General features: G+C 32.7%; 1 protein-coding gene across 3 annotated transcripts in view; it reads right to left on the reverse strand.

Moving 5' to 3' along the window:
- Window positions 1–16639, reverse strand: part of VPS13A (vacuolar protein sorting 13 homolog A) — a 159541-nt gene that overhangs the window by 52223 nt on the left and 90679 nt on the right. For all 3 annotated transcript variants that reach the window (XM_081152259.1, XM_081152260.1, XM_081152261.1), the window contains exons 42-50: window positions 15596–15697; window positions 14141–14296; window positions 13715–13970; window positions 12170–12330; window positions 10273–10376; window positions 6611–6893; window positions 4332–4727; window positions 3994–4098; window positions 3728–3874 (exon numbers count right to left, since the gene is read on the reverse strand). In XM_081152259.1, the coding sequence (XP_081008385.1) occupies window positions 3728–3874; window positions 3994–4098; window positions 4332–4727; window positions 6611–6893; window positions 10273–10376; window positions 12170–12330; window positions 13715–13970; window positions 14141–14296; window positions 15596–15697 (1710 nt within the window). The remainder of the gene's footprint in view (window positions 1–3727; window positions 3875–3993; window positions 4099–4331; window positions 4728–6610; window positions 6894–10272; window positions 10377–12169; window positions 12331–13714; window positions 13971–14140; window positions 14297–15595; window positions 15698–16639) is intronic.

Here is a 16639-nt window from a genome sequence, read left to right on the forward strand (position 1 = left end):
AAGGTGATAAACAGAACTAGACATGGAACATAGTTAAGGCTGCAAGAGGCTTAAGAAGGTTCCCCTCGGAGTTTCTTGCAACCTCGCAGAAACTTACCTGGATGTGTCAAAAGAGCAGCAATACTAAGCCAAGTGTACTTCCCACGAGTAACTGATGTGCTCTCTGAACATCCCCTAGCCTGCTATCTTCTGGTAGCCTTGCCTTAACAATATATGTTTTTATGTTCAGTAAGATACACTGTATATCTTTTTAAAATATTATGTGTTTCATCCCTTGAACTAGAGAAAGTAGGAAAGTACTTGTCTTTTGTACTGGGAAAATAGAGATACAGATAAGTTTAACAAATCTACATAGGTAATAATCATGAATATAAATCTTAAGGTAAGGCTGGCCACAATAAGCCAAAATTAAAATGCAGAACTTTTAAACTAGCAAAGAGAAGATATCATGGGGATGTAAAGTACAGTATAGGGAATATAGTCAATAATATTCTAATAACTAGGTATGGTGCTGGATGGGTGTGGGACTTACTGGGGTGATTACTTACTAAGTTATGTAATGTCTGGTCACTGGGGTGTACATCTGAAACTAATATAATGATGTGTGTCAACTGTAATTGAAAATAAAAGATGATTTTAAAAGAACCAACCAAACAAAAAAGAAAAGATATCTTAAGAAAGATTGAAATTGAAAATAAAATAGAGAGTAAGATAAAAAATAAGTTGTTATGCAGTTGTAATTGCAATTAATGGAAATATAAACTACCTGCTGAAGGACAGAGGCTATAGGTTAGGTTTTTAAAAAGATAAGGCCCAATAATGTTATTAGCAATAGACACATAAATCAAGGCATAGAAATGTTGTAAATAAAAGTATGGGAAAAGATATACTTAGAAAATCTATAAAGCTAAGCAAAGCTGCAGTTGTAATCTTAGCAACTAGATATATAGAGAGCTCTACATCCAACAAACCAAGAATACATAGGCTTAGAGCACATATGGAACATTTGCAAAAATAAATGTTCATTCAACGAATATTTATTGAGAGCATATTATGTTTAATCACCATTCAAAACCCTCCAACAGCTCTCCATTTCACTCAAAGCAAAAACTAAAATCCTTGCAGTGGCTCAGAAAGTTCTGCATGATTACCCTTCATCATTATACCTTCTTCTCGGTTACTTTTCCTCCTTCCATTAATACTGGCCACTTCGGCTATCCCTCAAACATGCCAAATATTCTCCTACCGTAGGGCACCTACCCTGGCTGTTGTTTCTGTCTCTAATGCTCTTTGCCAGATATCCACATTGCTGAGGTGCCCAGCTTCTGGCTAAAAAGCTGTGTGTCATTTTTCAGGTTAGAGCACAGTCAATTACGAAGGCTACTTTACCTGGCAGGCCTCACAGGGAAAAGCTGTCCTCCCCATACCAGCCTAGGTGTGCACCCAGCACAGTGCATTGTCAAGGGCTCAGCCCTACCTCCAGCCAGGCTCTTACAGGTATCTGCATTCCTGCCCCAGGCACCTTTATTCAGAGACCTTTTATAGGGCCTTCCTCAGGAACCTCTGCAAAGCCTCTTTATCAAGGTGAGAGGGGAAACCTTGAAGACACTTACTCTCTACTCTGACTCAGTGCTTCTCCACTCCTAGCCTTTTCCTCATGTTTCCCCATCCCCCAGGCCCATGAAACTGTAAGAGCCTTTTGTTCAGGCTCCCCCGACACAACCCCGTCTGTGCTGATCCACCTGACCGCTGACCAATGCTGTTCCATAGGAAAAATGGAACAGGGGGAGTTGGGGCTTTCTCCAGTTTAGCTTCTTGCTTATACTATCTCAGTAAAGTGATTAAAGGCTTGATTGTTATATTCATTTTGGTTTGTTGTCTTTATGAACTACTCCAATACCAGGCAGCTAAGCTTCAGCTCAGCTGAGCTCCTGACAATTGCCACCTCTCACATTTCCTCCAAGTCTGTTCAAATGTGACCTCAACGAGTCCTATCCTTGACCATCTTATGTAATTTATAGCTCACCCCTTGCTTGTTATAACTCTTAATACTCCTTTACCTGTCTTATTTCCTTTCCCCCAATATATCTGTCATCTGTAAACATATTATATATTTTACTAATTGATCATGGTATTATTAATTTAATGTTTCCCTACATCTCCACTGAAATATAAAATACATGAGGCCAGAGACTTGTGGTTTTGTTAACAGATGTAACTATGGCAAAGCACACAGAAGTACACAGTAAGTATATGCTGAAAGAATGAATTAACAGGCAGACTTGAAAAAAGTGGAGCTTCTGGAAATGAGAAATATAATTATTCAAATAAAAAACTGAGTTGAAGGCTTAAATAGTAGTTTAGACACAGTAAAAGTAAAAAATTATGGAAAATATATATGTAGAATGTATCCAGATTGCAGCACAGAGTTATACATTTGGAAAATATGAAAAAGATATTAAGAGAGATAGAGTATAGAATATACAAGTCTAGAATATGTCTGATTAAAGGCTCAGAAGGAGAAAATGGAAGAACAGGGGAGAGACAATATTAAAGAGACAATAGTTGCAAATTTTACAGAAAGTATGAAAAATCACTAACCCACATATCTAGCAGTAAGGCATCTCGAGCAGGATATATAAAAGGAACCTACATGTAGATAAGCAGTAGCATGACTGTAGAACAGCAAACATGAAGAGAAGACTGAAGGCAGCTAAGGAAGAAGAAAGATGACCTCCAAAGAAATGACAGAACCACGGCCAAATTTTCAACAAAAATGGAAGCCAAACACCAGTGGAGTAAAATATACAATATGCTGAGAAAAACAGAATTCATTATCAAGAAAAAGTATCATAAAAGAAAGATGATGGTAAAAGTGTATGGATAAACATACACTGATGGAATTTTCCTCCAAAACCAGAACTAAAGGAAATTCTCAAGGATATAGGTCAAGAAGAGTGATTCCAGAAGGATGGCTTAAAAGCAAGAACAGTGAATAAAAACAGGAAACATTTCTCTTATAATCCTAACATATCTACAATAAAATTTCTTTAAAAGTAAAATATTCTATCAACCTCAGGCAGTCCTTCAGAAAGCTCTTATCTAGAGGTTTAATAGCTAAAGGTGCCCAGCCAGGTGTGGCTCAGCGGTTGAGCATCGACCTGGATCCAGGCAATTGGGGTTGAATTCCTGGTTAGGGCACATGCCCGGGTTGCGGGATCAACCAATGACTCTCTCATCATTGATGTTTCTCTCTCTCGCTCTCCCTCTCCCTTCCTCTCTCTGAAATTAATAAAGATCTATTTAAAAAAAAAAATAGCTAAAGATGGAGTAAAAGAAATATTTTACTCCTAAGTCACTACCATCTTCTTAAAATAATGGCTTAGTCTATTATTTAAAGGCATTCCTAATAGCTTCCTGAAGAGAATAAATAATTTCCTTTGCTTTCCTGCATTTATACCTTATCTAGTCTTCTACTGCTCTATTTGACCCCATTTGGTTAATAACTGCTAAATGTTTACCTCCCTTATCAAGAAATGTATCCCTCAATGGCAAGGTTTGGATTTTAATAAAGTATCTAGTGCTTGGTACAAATAATAAATGTTCATGGAACTGAAACAAAATTAGGGGGATGGAAAGTTAAAACATTACATAGTAATTTCAGTTACCTAGCTTCAAGGGAAAATAAAAATCCAAAGAGCTACTTTACTGAAATTCATCTACCCACCTGCTCCAAATCAAGAGAGAGCCATTTATCATTTCCCTCTTCAGCCACTAAAATACGACACTTGCTTTTGTTTTCGATCACATAAAAAGGGGTAAATGTCACAATTCTGGTAATGTTAAAACTGCTGAGGTCTATAGTGACACCAACCTAAGGAAAAAACATTAATATTTCAAAAACTGTTACATTATCATAGCATCCTTTAAAATTAAGTAGTCAATAGACACAGTTTAAGTAAAAGTTTCTTGATGAGCACAGAATGAACTCACTTGATATTCCATTTTCAGGCCTTTACATTTAACAGCTCCATGACTACCAACAGTATCAATTGAAAACTGATCTGACAATTCACTATCAGTTACCATAAGCTGAACCTAGGAAAAAATATTTCAAAGATATTACAATTGAAGTATCTTTCAAAATTCCAACTTAAATTGATACATTTTTAATGCACTAAACCTTTCCCAATATGAAATTCTAATCTTTATAACATCCAATAGTTCACAAATGTTATTTCTACCTGTTTCATAATATTTTATTCTTCAAGATTCTAAAATATAAAAAGGAGTGATAGCTAAAAAAATGAAAGTTAAAAAACTTTACATACCTTATTGTTATTAAAAAAGTGCTTTGGCTGAAAAGAAAAGAGAACTGGCATTTTATAATTAGGTGGATGCTTTCGATGAATTCCATCAGCTTTATATTGTAACATTCGACCAGTTTTATTGACCATCCAATAAGGACTATGAAATGCCACAACTGTCTGGCCAGGATTATAAGTCACATGGATAGCAATATCTAACTCAGTCTTTTCTATTTCCGTTACACAGGTAAAACTGATGAAACTAATATCTTGTTGATTAGGTTTTATATGATATTCACTTTTCCAATCATGATTAAGATAGTCAAGTAATTTTAAATGTAGCTTGGCTTTATCCAATTTTACAGTACAAATATGGGCCGAAGATCCTTCATTTAGAGTGAAAACTCTATATTCATCCCCCTGAAATAAAAAAATATATAGTAAATTTTTTAATGTTTCAGAATAATATGCCAAAAAATTCTGTTTAATGATTCCAAATGCTATACAAAATGCTTCTGAAATATACTTCTGTCTGAACAAGTTGGAAGACTTATATAGTCAAGTTCTAACTCTGACAACTATACGAACTTCTGTAAATTACTTGAGATACGAGTTATCGTATTTGTAAAATGGTCTAAATGATTGACTTCAAAGGACTATTATTAGGATAAAACTAAATGATGTAATTTGAAACTCTGCTGGAACTAATAAACATTATAATACACTATAACTAGTAAAACACTTTAAAAATCTTATCCATTAGAGATTTTCGTTTTGAAAACTAAAAAATAATGAAAAATGCATGAGAACACTGATGGTAATCCAAAATAAGCAATCCCTACTAACTCCCATTCCTGATTTTTCACAATTCCTCATCACGCATTTCCAATTATTGTTTATAATACTGCATCTTATATATCTCTCAAAACTATTCATTTCTCTCTACCCACACTTCTATTACCTTAGCTCATATCACTGTGACCTCTCACTTTGTCTCCTAACTGCTCTTGTCTCCTTTAATCCCTTCTCCATACCGCAGCTAAATTGTCTTTCTAAAAATTGGTCGTACCCTTTGGAAACTAGCAAACAGAATGTGATCCCCAAAAGCATCAAACTAAAAGTTCTATGAAAATGGAACACAGTACGTCTGAGTAATTCACTAGTTTTTCCCACATCTCTAACCTGGTTCCTTCCTGTTGTTTTAATATAGAAATCTCTTCATCTTAAGATTTTAAATTAGTTAAAGCAAAAGTAATTTAAGTTATTGGCACCTGACATGTTAATATCCACAAAACAGAACAGTGGTGGTGGTGGTGGTGTTAGGTAAATAAATGGCAATCGTGTGTCTTCAGGCACGGTGCTAAATCCTTTACATACATCATCTAATTTGACCTTCCCCATATCCCAATCATGCAAGTTTTATTATTATCCCCATTTCATTAACTAGGATACATGATTTAGAAAGACAATATAACTTGCCTAAAGACATATAGTGGGGATAGAGGTAGGTTTAAATCTCAAATCTACAGCAAAGTGCAAATTCTTAGGATATCTGCCAACCATAAGGAAAAACAGATATTCTTAAATCATAGATATGTTAACTTCACGCCCCCCCACAATTATCAAAAAGTGTATACATATAGTAAATCCCAACAGGCTACAACAAAAACAATAATTAATAGATTACAATAAAGACCTTTCTTATATTTGATAAGATTGGCAAATATATTATTAAAATCCTAATTTGTTAAAACAGTATTTAAAAGAAAAAGCATCTTTATAGGGCATAAAATCCATTTAGAGAACTACCATGAGAACAATATAATATAATGTAGCAGGGTTTTTCCATTTCAGTCTAGTACTTGAATATTATTTAATACTAATTCTCAAACTTGTTTCAAAAGTTAGAATCTGCCTTTTTAATGTAGGATATAGGAAATGTACATGCACAGAAAATATAGAAAAATGTATATTCTAAAACTAAAATATTTTCATCTGAAGTGCTACCTTCAGATGATGTGATTACTGGCAATTGTTATTATTTCTATTTTCTAAATGACATATCACATTTGTGTATGTAATTTATATTCAACTTAGTAGCCAAATTTCAAAGGTAAATCAATGGAAAATATTTTTAATCTATTTTATATACAATATGATTGAAACATTTCCTTTCCATTTAAATTACTATCACTAGTATCATAATTTTTATTAGAACTGTAAAACATTTATTGTTCATAATTTTAAATAACTAAAGCTACAAAATCAAAGACACAAAGACATTTAATAAAATTCCAGTGTACCTCTATATAATAAGCCATTTTGTAAGGAAGAAGATTTCGGAGTAGGATAGGTGGCCACAAATGTATTATGTATGGTAAGTCCCAACCATCTTCTGAGTATACTGACAGGGATGTCAAATTATCTTTTTCTGGGACAATATTAATAATAAATGGTTTCATAGAAGGGTTTATAGGGTTACATTTCTTCTTTAGAAAAGTGCCTTCATTTTTTATAATCTCTTCGAAGTCAATTGCTTCACACATTTGATATTCCTCGTCTTCTGGCTTCAGAGAAAGGAGTGATCTGTACAAAAGGTTAAAAAATATACACGGAAATGACTGAAAAGAAAACATATGAAGTTATATGATTACAGCTTTAGAACAATGAAATGACCTCCCTCCATACTATTGTAATACGTTTTTATACTTTCACATTCTTTGAGATAGGTAAGACAGACAATAGATACCTTCATCTTAACTTCCAGGAAACTAATGAAGTTATTTAGCTTTTAAGAGAATATTTTTCTTACAAACTTACTGTCTTAAATGTGTGTTTACAATGAACTATGTACGGTGTCATGTGAGTACTAGACTTATTGGAGTGATACTTCGTAAGGTATATAAGTGTCTAATCACTATTTTGTACACCAGAGACTAATATATGTCAACAGTAACTGAAAAATAAATTGAAATAAGTATGCTTACAATAAGTGATTTCTTACAGAAAATACATGATCATATAGGTCATATATGAAAAGCAAACATATACAGCTATCTGTGTGTGACTTGTTCGTTTAACTTAAAGAAGTTGGCTTTCCTGGATATGTAGTCCTAATAGAAGTACATGTCACGAATGAGTTCCTAAATGAAAAAGTATTTCTATGGAAAAAATTAACCACCAGCTTTTCAAGATTAATGAAATGAAAGCTATCAACAGATACTTAACTTCATTAAAATGTTGGGCAAGTGATTACAAGAAGATAGTGACAAAATCACTAGGCATAACATATGATTAATCTACGAATTTAAATATCACAGTCTTTGTTTAAATTTCAACTATATTTTAGCTTTAACAACTTTTTAAACCTAAGTTGTGTCCAATTAAGAAATATTTTTATACTTGTAAAACTAATCAATAATTATGACACTATTCCTTACAGATGAACAGCTGTCAATACTATCTCCAGCCCTAATTATTTTCCTAAGCTCTAGCCCTAAAGTTTTGAGTATCTACACATATTTCTGTAATGATGTCTGATGGTGCCTTAAACTTGCTAGAATGAACTCTGAACCCTCCAAATCTACTGCTCTGTGTGTCCTTTACCAGGAACTTCCAGCTACTGGTACTCTGGACTCTAAGATAATATTAGACTCTTCCTTCTCCCGACACACACATAACTCTTTCTATAGTGGCTGCAGTGTTCTGCAGAAGTGACAATTGTCCCAAAAAGCTTTGTTCTGCAGGGAAGACTTGAAGTAGGGAAATATGAAAAGTGAAAGAAAAGTTTAAGAAATAAATGAAGAGAAAACATGAGAGAATACTGATCAATAACAAAAGGTTCTAGATGAGAAGAGCTGATGGAGTGAATGGTTTTAAAATGGAAGAACACCAAATGTTCTGAGGGAGAGGAAGAAACAGATGACATTAAAGATGAAGATAAAATTTATATAAATGGGTGCAAGAAAATGAGGGAGCAACTACCTCAATGTGAACTTAAAACTATCTTTCAAATTTAATCTTCCAACATGCACACTACACTCCAACCCAATCCCAACTATTCTTTGTAGACCTATACAAACCCTTTGTTTTTATGTTTCCTTATCTTTGGTTCATGTAATTTCTCGTACTTAAGATTGCCCTTCTTGGCTAATTTCCACATTACTACATTTTACCTACAATTCATGCAGGTAATCTCTTCTTCGTTTTCCACAGTTTTCTGCAACAACTCTTTCTGTAACTCTCTGCAACCTATCACTTTCTACCTTCTGTATTTGCATAATATATCAATCTCCCAAGGGGAATAGCCAGGCCAATTCATCTTGTTATCCCACAGCAGTGCCTTACACTCAACAAAAACACTTGATAAATGTCTGTTAAATGAATTAAATTGAAGAATCAGTATATGTAAATTCTACAATTAAAGACAGCTATTTGTTAATAAAACCTCATTTCTTAAATGTTACTATACCTACATCTAAGCATTGGATTAAGAGAGTACCTAATGTGAAATCCAAGCTGGTTAGTTACTAATAATTCTAATAAAGACTGATTAACTTCCATGTAACAAATTAACATTTAGCCTTGAACAAAAAGTGTAAAGATACTCTAATGGCCTAATTTTTCTATGAATAGTCACAAAATATATAGCAATAATTTATTAAAAATAAAACATAATGCCATTAACATTTATTATCCAAAGACAAAATGAACTTAAAGTTTTTCACAGAAATTTTTAAACATATCTTATATGCTATCTTTAGTCTTTATAACCCACCCATAATCCTCTCTAGAACGAGGTCAGGTACTGTAAATAACAATTTTATTGTTGTTCTCTGAATAATATATAATACTTTCCCTCAGCAAGTTCATATTAAGCAATAAAATACAGCAAGTTCAAATTAAGCAATAAAATACTCATCACAGTCAAGAGGTCAAAACAATAGAATATTTACTAGGGTGAGCAAGTCTAATAGCTGAAAATATGTGCCTCGAACTGCTAGATTGTCTTCTAAACATTAGTGATCCAGTCTTGAACTCTTAGGCATGGGTCAGGATGAACAGAGGATATTTAAACACTGCTTGTAATTTTGCCTCCATCCTTCTGTAACAGAGGTCTAAGTGTCCATGTCTAGTATGTGCTCTGAATGGTGCCTCAGACAACTATGATACTCATTCTGAGGAAGGTATTATACTCCAAAATCTCCATTTTCCCTTGTTTTAAAATTTCAATTCCAAATTAACTATCCTGAACAATAATACTTATTTGTTATGATATTAAACCGGTAATTATGAAAGTAGCCCATCATTAGTATTTTGTTAGAATTTTAATATATCCTTTCTTAATTTAAGATTTTATATCAAGTTTAATCAAATTACTTTGAATATTTAAGATTGATTAAAATTCTAAAATAACCAACAGATAAATGTGTAATAAGAGAAAATATTTTGTATTCTAAAAAAATTCCAAAATAGTCTATTACAAAACCTTTGAAAAGTAAATATCACTTCATAATAGTATATATAAATCCAGAAACTACCAATCATGCACAATTAGATATTTTATAAAAACTGTGAATATATAGGGTGGGGCAAAAGTAGGTTTATAGTTGTTTGTATGGAAACTAATACAGTAATTAATAAATAATAATACAAGAATAAACTCTGTATTTTGCATACTCACAACTGTAAACCTCTTTTGCCCTACCCTGTATCTGATTATGGTTATGGTGGCTATATTGCAAGCATGTAATAACTGTATTTACTGGTAAAGCATAAGTAATCTATATGGTATAAAATAAATACATTAAATTAAATATTTCTTTTTTAAAAACTTCTAGGATGCGATATTAACAGGAAAGATTTGATCAAAGCTTGGTAATTTAAAGACAGATATCCTTACCAAATCAGAAACTAAAAATTCTATAAGAGGCATAGAGCAAACAAATAGATAAAGAAGAATCACCGGTAAGATGCTAATGGTATGTTAAATTCATTTCCAGGTGAAGCCATTCCCAATAACGTATACCCTTCATAAACATAAAGTGGGATTGAAAAATGATTTCTAATCTAGGAAAGAAAAACAAATAGTATTTAGTATCATTAATCTAATAAACTAAAGACATTTAAAATATATTCCATAAAAATATCCCAACAGAACTACTACGCAATATTTACCTTGCTTATATAAATTAGAAAAGAAATAAACATGCAATTATTTATCCTAAAAATATAAGAAAAGTTTCCATACTTTTATAGACCAGAAATATCAAAAATAAAACTTTAAAAATCCTAGAATGAAATAAGGTAGTATCATCTTGACTTCGAGATAAGGAATAACTTCTTCCTTAGACAAGAATAGTAAAAAAGTTCATAGGAAAAAATTTTACATCAAAATTTTAAATGTCTATGATGGAGTAAGAAACAAGCCTCAGGCTGGGAAATGCCCACCTTTTATATTGCTGTTGTATGCTTTTCATTGGATGAGATACGGTGCATGGAGTTTATCTCATCCAATGAGTGGCATACAGCAGCGATATAAAGGTAACAAACACAGTGTTGATTATCACATATTATTTGATACACCTACAAACAAATATACTTGTCTTTGAATGGATAAAAACAAACTGGTTAGTAAGACTACTTTCTTTCTATATCTCACTAATATCCTTTTAATTAAAAAATATCATACTGAAATATAAAACATGCTGAGAACTAAGATTAAGCAGATAGTCTTAACTTCACTCTATTTTATTATTAGATATACTATTTGCTCCACCTACTTAAAGCCTTAAGAATACATTTTGATTTCTCTAAATACCTATAAGATCTTAAAATTAATGTTTACTTAATGAAATTTTAAAAATCAACAATAACGAGAAAAGCCTGTCATCTTTTAAAACAGTTAATTATAAATCATGAAAGAAAGAAAAGGAATTTCTGCTTTCAGCCATAATGGAATTATAGGGACCAGATATACCTTCCTAACCTAAACAACTAAACACAGGGGGGGAAATACACATTAAACAATGATTTTCAGACACTGGGTAATAAGCAGCAGAGAAAAGAACAAAATAAAAACAAAGTCCAGCAAGAAAAGCCCTAAAACTGCTCCAGTTTGCTGCCTGGATAGTTTCCAGGCTACTGTACAGAAAACGAGAAGTCAAACAGAGCCAAGTCTGCCTGAGTGAAAGAGAGAGATGAAAATTTTAGAAAATCAGTGTGGTTTTAAACGCATACGACACTGCACGAGAGAGGAGAGCACTGCGCAGAGAGGTGCGAGTTCCTGAGGTTTAAGAGTGTGCCCTACTCCAGACTTCAGTTCACTACTGAGCAGCATATACACAAGTAAACTATCTAAGGCTTAGGAAAGATCTACCTAAAAGGGGCAGGCAGAACAATCTCTGGTACTGACACATAGTTCCTTTTCTCACCAGCCAAAGTGGTAAAACCTCATTTAGTACAGAAGGTGTTAGTTGTAGTGCCTTACTAGTGGTGCAAAATTAGCCCTGGACTAAAGGCTGCTTGAGTCCCACCTAAAAAGTTTAAAAATAAGGAATGAGAGGATCACTTTCCAACTAACATAACTATATTAGAGAATAAAGTTCAAGAACACAAATAGAAATACAAATATATATAAAAAATCCAGCAAGGTAAAATTCACAATTTTAGGGATCCAATAAAAAAATTACTGCTCATATTAGAGTAGTACAATTACTGGTAATGATTCTTCTTTTTGTTATTAGCTGTATTCCTACTATAATTTGTATTTTTGGGGGGAGCAATTTGCTTTAGTCTAGTTTTGTTTTTTATTAGCACACAAATATACATATAACCCCCCAAAAAACTGTATCATTTCATACCTGCACTGGGGAGCGAACTGTTACCTTCTTATTTCCTTCCACTGCATCAATTTGACAAACAATAGATCTTTCAACTCCAGATTCTCTGTGTCTTACAGTGTACAGTCGTCGTCCCACTTTTGTTAAAGGAATTTTATCAGCAGCAGAGTGGTTATCAGGTGCTAAATGGAATATATATGTTTGAAAATTTTTATTATAAATCATCATATATTAACTTTAAATAGATGTTAAATATCAGAGACATCAGATGATTTCTTAAAGTTATGAACAGTCACTCAAGTCTTTGGATTTAAAACTATATAAAGGGATTATACAAAGGGTATTTTTTTGTATAGATACGATGTATACAAAGGGATATTGTAAGAAACCACAATGCATTTCCACCATATTCATCCAAAACCTTCAAAATCTTTTACGGAGAAAATATTTAATTGAAAAAAAATTTCATTCAGCAGTTTGACCTAAGACAACAACACATATGAACAAAAAAGTTTCATAAGCCTTTTCAAAATAACTAATGAGAAGAATTATTATAAAATACAAGAAAACTGATCTTTGATTTGCTGTTGTAATAACCAGAGCTTAATACCTTCTGACAGTCATTGGCAATTACCAAGGTAGCTACAATTTTTCCATTTTTAATTTTTTCAGCAAACAAAATTTTATACAAATGTATGTAATGTACACACATACACTGTATTGAGGGATGAATTATTTACATTATTTACATTACCCCCCCCCAACTCCATTCCATGAAAATGTTAGTTCAAAAACAAACAGAGGTAAAACTGACAAGAAGAATTCACTGCCAATGCTTGGACAACACCTGAAACCTAGCCACTGATGAGCATCATTTCCTGACTAGAAGACAGCGCTAGCTGTCAGTTTTGGTGCTCCTACCCAATATCTCATTAACCTTTCAAATGTGCTCCACCTTAACTAATTAAACGTTGAAGTTATCAAAAAGTGGTGTGGGTATGGCTTTGGGACTATTTAACTTACAGTGAGTAGACATAATGATAATTTAAGAATTTATTTACTTTCACTTCTTATGAAAATGAAAAACTTCTGGGAATCAGAAAGGCCCCCAAAAATGTCCACTTCAATAAGCATAACATAAAACCATTTACAAACCCTTAATCATTCAAATATGTCATTTCCATAAATTCAAACCTTATTTTGAATTCACTCAACTGCACTGGTGGAATACTACCTAGTTATACCAAAGGTAGTTAAAAAAACAACAATCACCAATAGCTATAGTCTGTAAAAGCTGAGTAAGAATGAGATCTAGTATTTTTTCCTCCCAAAAATATAAAGCAGGGCGTTACCATGCTCTAAGAAAGCAGTGAATAAAGAAAGTTAGAATTTGGCATACAAAAATATAGTGACAATAGTAATGAAAGCCCTGCAAAGGAAGAAACAAATCCCCAATCTATTAGGAAGGGGATAAAAAAACTTGTAAGATATCATAAATGAGTAAAATGGAACATAAAATATAACTTAAAAGAAATTAAAGCCCCAGGAAGGTAATTTATCACTTACTAAGGAGAATGAAGAAAAGTTTGCTGCTTAGGCTGGTCATTGCATTGAAATGATCATTGTCTTTTGTTCGGACATAATCCATACTTAAACTTTCCTCATTTTTCAACACATATGATTTTGCTATAGGAACATTGAGCACACTGAAAGAATCACTTGGTGAGACAGAGATGGTAAGTCCAAGAGAATTCAAAATCATAAATGGCGCTAGATCCCTTATGAAGACAGCTGAAGATCCAGTGGCAGCTTCTGTAAATGCCTAATAAGGAAGTTATAATAAAATAAAGTGAAATGTGGACAACTACATGTCAAGCAGAACACTAATGAACAAATGACAAATAACTAACTTAATAAAAAACGTTTTATTCAAGAAAAGGGTTAACTCAGACTAGTACAGCCACATTTATAGTTTCAAATGTCTTTTCTTACCTTGGCTAAATTATTTAACATTACAAGACCACATTTGGATAATGTAATGTTTAGTTGGTCTTTTGAATAGAAACTGATGACAGTTTTATATTCTGGCACTCTGTAATCTTCTTCAGTATCTGACTCAACAATGGCCTGTTTTGCTTTCTTTTTCATCTAAAATGACATGTAAATTATAGAAATATAAGGAAAATTTGTTCCTAAGAGCACAACATAACTCATTTTGCAAAGGAAAAACAAACTTTAGAAAAATCCCAGTAACATTAGAGAGAGTAAACATTTTTATCAGTTCCACTGCCTTATTGGAATTACTTGGACATCAGCCAACTAAGGTCACATAACACCAGAGCAGTATTAAGGGAAGAATTCTTCTCATCCTCAGTGATACTAAAATGACAGGCACATTTTAGTACAAAAAAACACTACGCCATAATTATTAAATGCAAGTGGCATCAGAATGAAAATGAAAAGTGCATACTTCATAGCAAGTGAAAATTCAGAGCAAAAAAAGCCATTTACTCTATTGGTCATGGTAGAAATAAAGAACAGAAGATCAGGGACTTAAGAAGTCCAACAACAGTTGTAGAACAGTGCCATGAGAACCCAGAACTCATGAGAAACAGTACCATCTACCTCTTTTTAGGATTCACAGATCCAGTGCCCATGTATGTTTCGACCTAAAAACCACCAAATAAGTTCCTTTATCCAAATCCTTCGTCTGAAATATGTGGAAAATCAAGTGTAGTGATCTAATACAAAAAGCTGGTGATGCCAATCTAGTCACTTTTGTTGTTACTTTAATTGGCTTTAAAAACCACTGAAAATCTGTCTGCAGGTTGACTGAATGGCCATTAGGGAGGAAACATGCCAGTTATTCCATAGTCTTCTGCTTCACAAGCACAATTTCATCATCTAAAGGTCCTGATTCTTACAATTACATAAATATTCACAACATATTTCAAATTAATAATAATATATTTTCTTCCATATACACATCTTTCAGTAGACAAAGGAAACACAGGATAAACAACAACTTATAAGATGCTAGCAGCATTTTAATATGAGTGGGGCCTCTGCAGCCAGAATTGCAACCCACCTCCTCCACTTTCAAGGTATTTTTACTTTAATGAAGCCCCTCTCTTGTCTGTCCTCTCACATGTTATAATGACATTAATAACTGTATATTCTTCAGATAGGTATTACAAGGGTGAAAGTAAAAGTACGTCATTTAGATAGTGTTTAGTACATAATAAATGTTATATAATTATTTGTATTTGAAAAAGCATAGGAGGGCATTGGCTTTGGGTTTGAAAATTTACATCCACCAGATCAAACAGGGAAGCATGCAACAAGACTAATAATGAGAAAGTTGAGCTTTGTTGTGATTAAAATTAACATGTCTTACGTGGTGTAGATATCCTCAATTTTTAAATAATATTTAGACTTCAAATATACCTTGATCCCAAGATTCCATGGTCTAAATTCCTCAGTCTGATCAATTTCTAAGGGTTCAAGCAAAGGTTCCCATACACCAAACATTTCATTGTAATAATGCACCTATGGAGAGAATTTTTAATTTTTTAAATAAGGCATTCTGGTATTTGCTAAAATGTTCTTCCATGTTATTTCCCACTACCATTCCTTTTGGCATGGTGCTATTTCTCCTATATGAAAACCATACTACATGCCACTCAGTTTCCTACACACACGCCCTCAGCACTTTCTTTACCTAGTTACTTTCATAGTTTAGTCTTCATAATTTAATCCAGATTAAACTCTCTTTCAATCATGATTCCTTGACTTCCAGGCCAGGTTAAACATAAGAGACTGTGTTTGTCTATCATATATTATTGCCATTTTTTAACATGTCTGTCTACCTCCACTGACTTTTAAAAAGACTTTGAAAGCAAGTAACATAGGATTCAATGAGTGTTTATTTATTTGAATTATCTGAAATTACTGGACAACCTAGATTAAATCCTTTGGAAAATACACAAAATTCTAGCCAAAATTTGAACAGTTGTAATCTAGTCAGTCATTTCCATATTAATATATAACTGTATCAATACAAATAATAGAGCAGCTTATAAATCTCAATTTTTTTAAATAAAAGATAGATCATCAGATTAGTTTCCACTGAACTCAATTAATAGTTTAAACCAAAGTATCTCTGGGGAATGATTATATATAAATTCTGAAGCAAAATATACACTGGTTCAAAGTAAATATTTCTTGTATAAAGCACTCTCACAAAAATTTTAAAGATCTTAGTGGATTCTCACGCGAGTATAAAGACTCTGCGTTATATAGAAGTATAAGACATATCCTTCTAATTCTTTATATTACTCTTTTAGAAGAGATTCAGAAATAGTTTATTTTTCTTTTAAAGGAAGGTATTCAATTTAATTCTTAAAAATAAGAATTCTGAATCTAATCAATAACTGTCTATTAATATATCACATTTAAGTTGATAAAATCAACTGAAATATAAACTTAGTG

This window comes from Miniopterus schreibersii (assembly GCF_964146895.1).
Source record: "Miniopterus schreibersii genome assembly, chromosome: 11".
Classification (NCBI taxonomy): domain Eukaryota; kingdom Metazoa; phylum Chordata; class Mammalia; order Chiroptera; family Miniopteridae; genus Miniopterus; species Miniopterus schreibersii.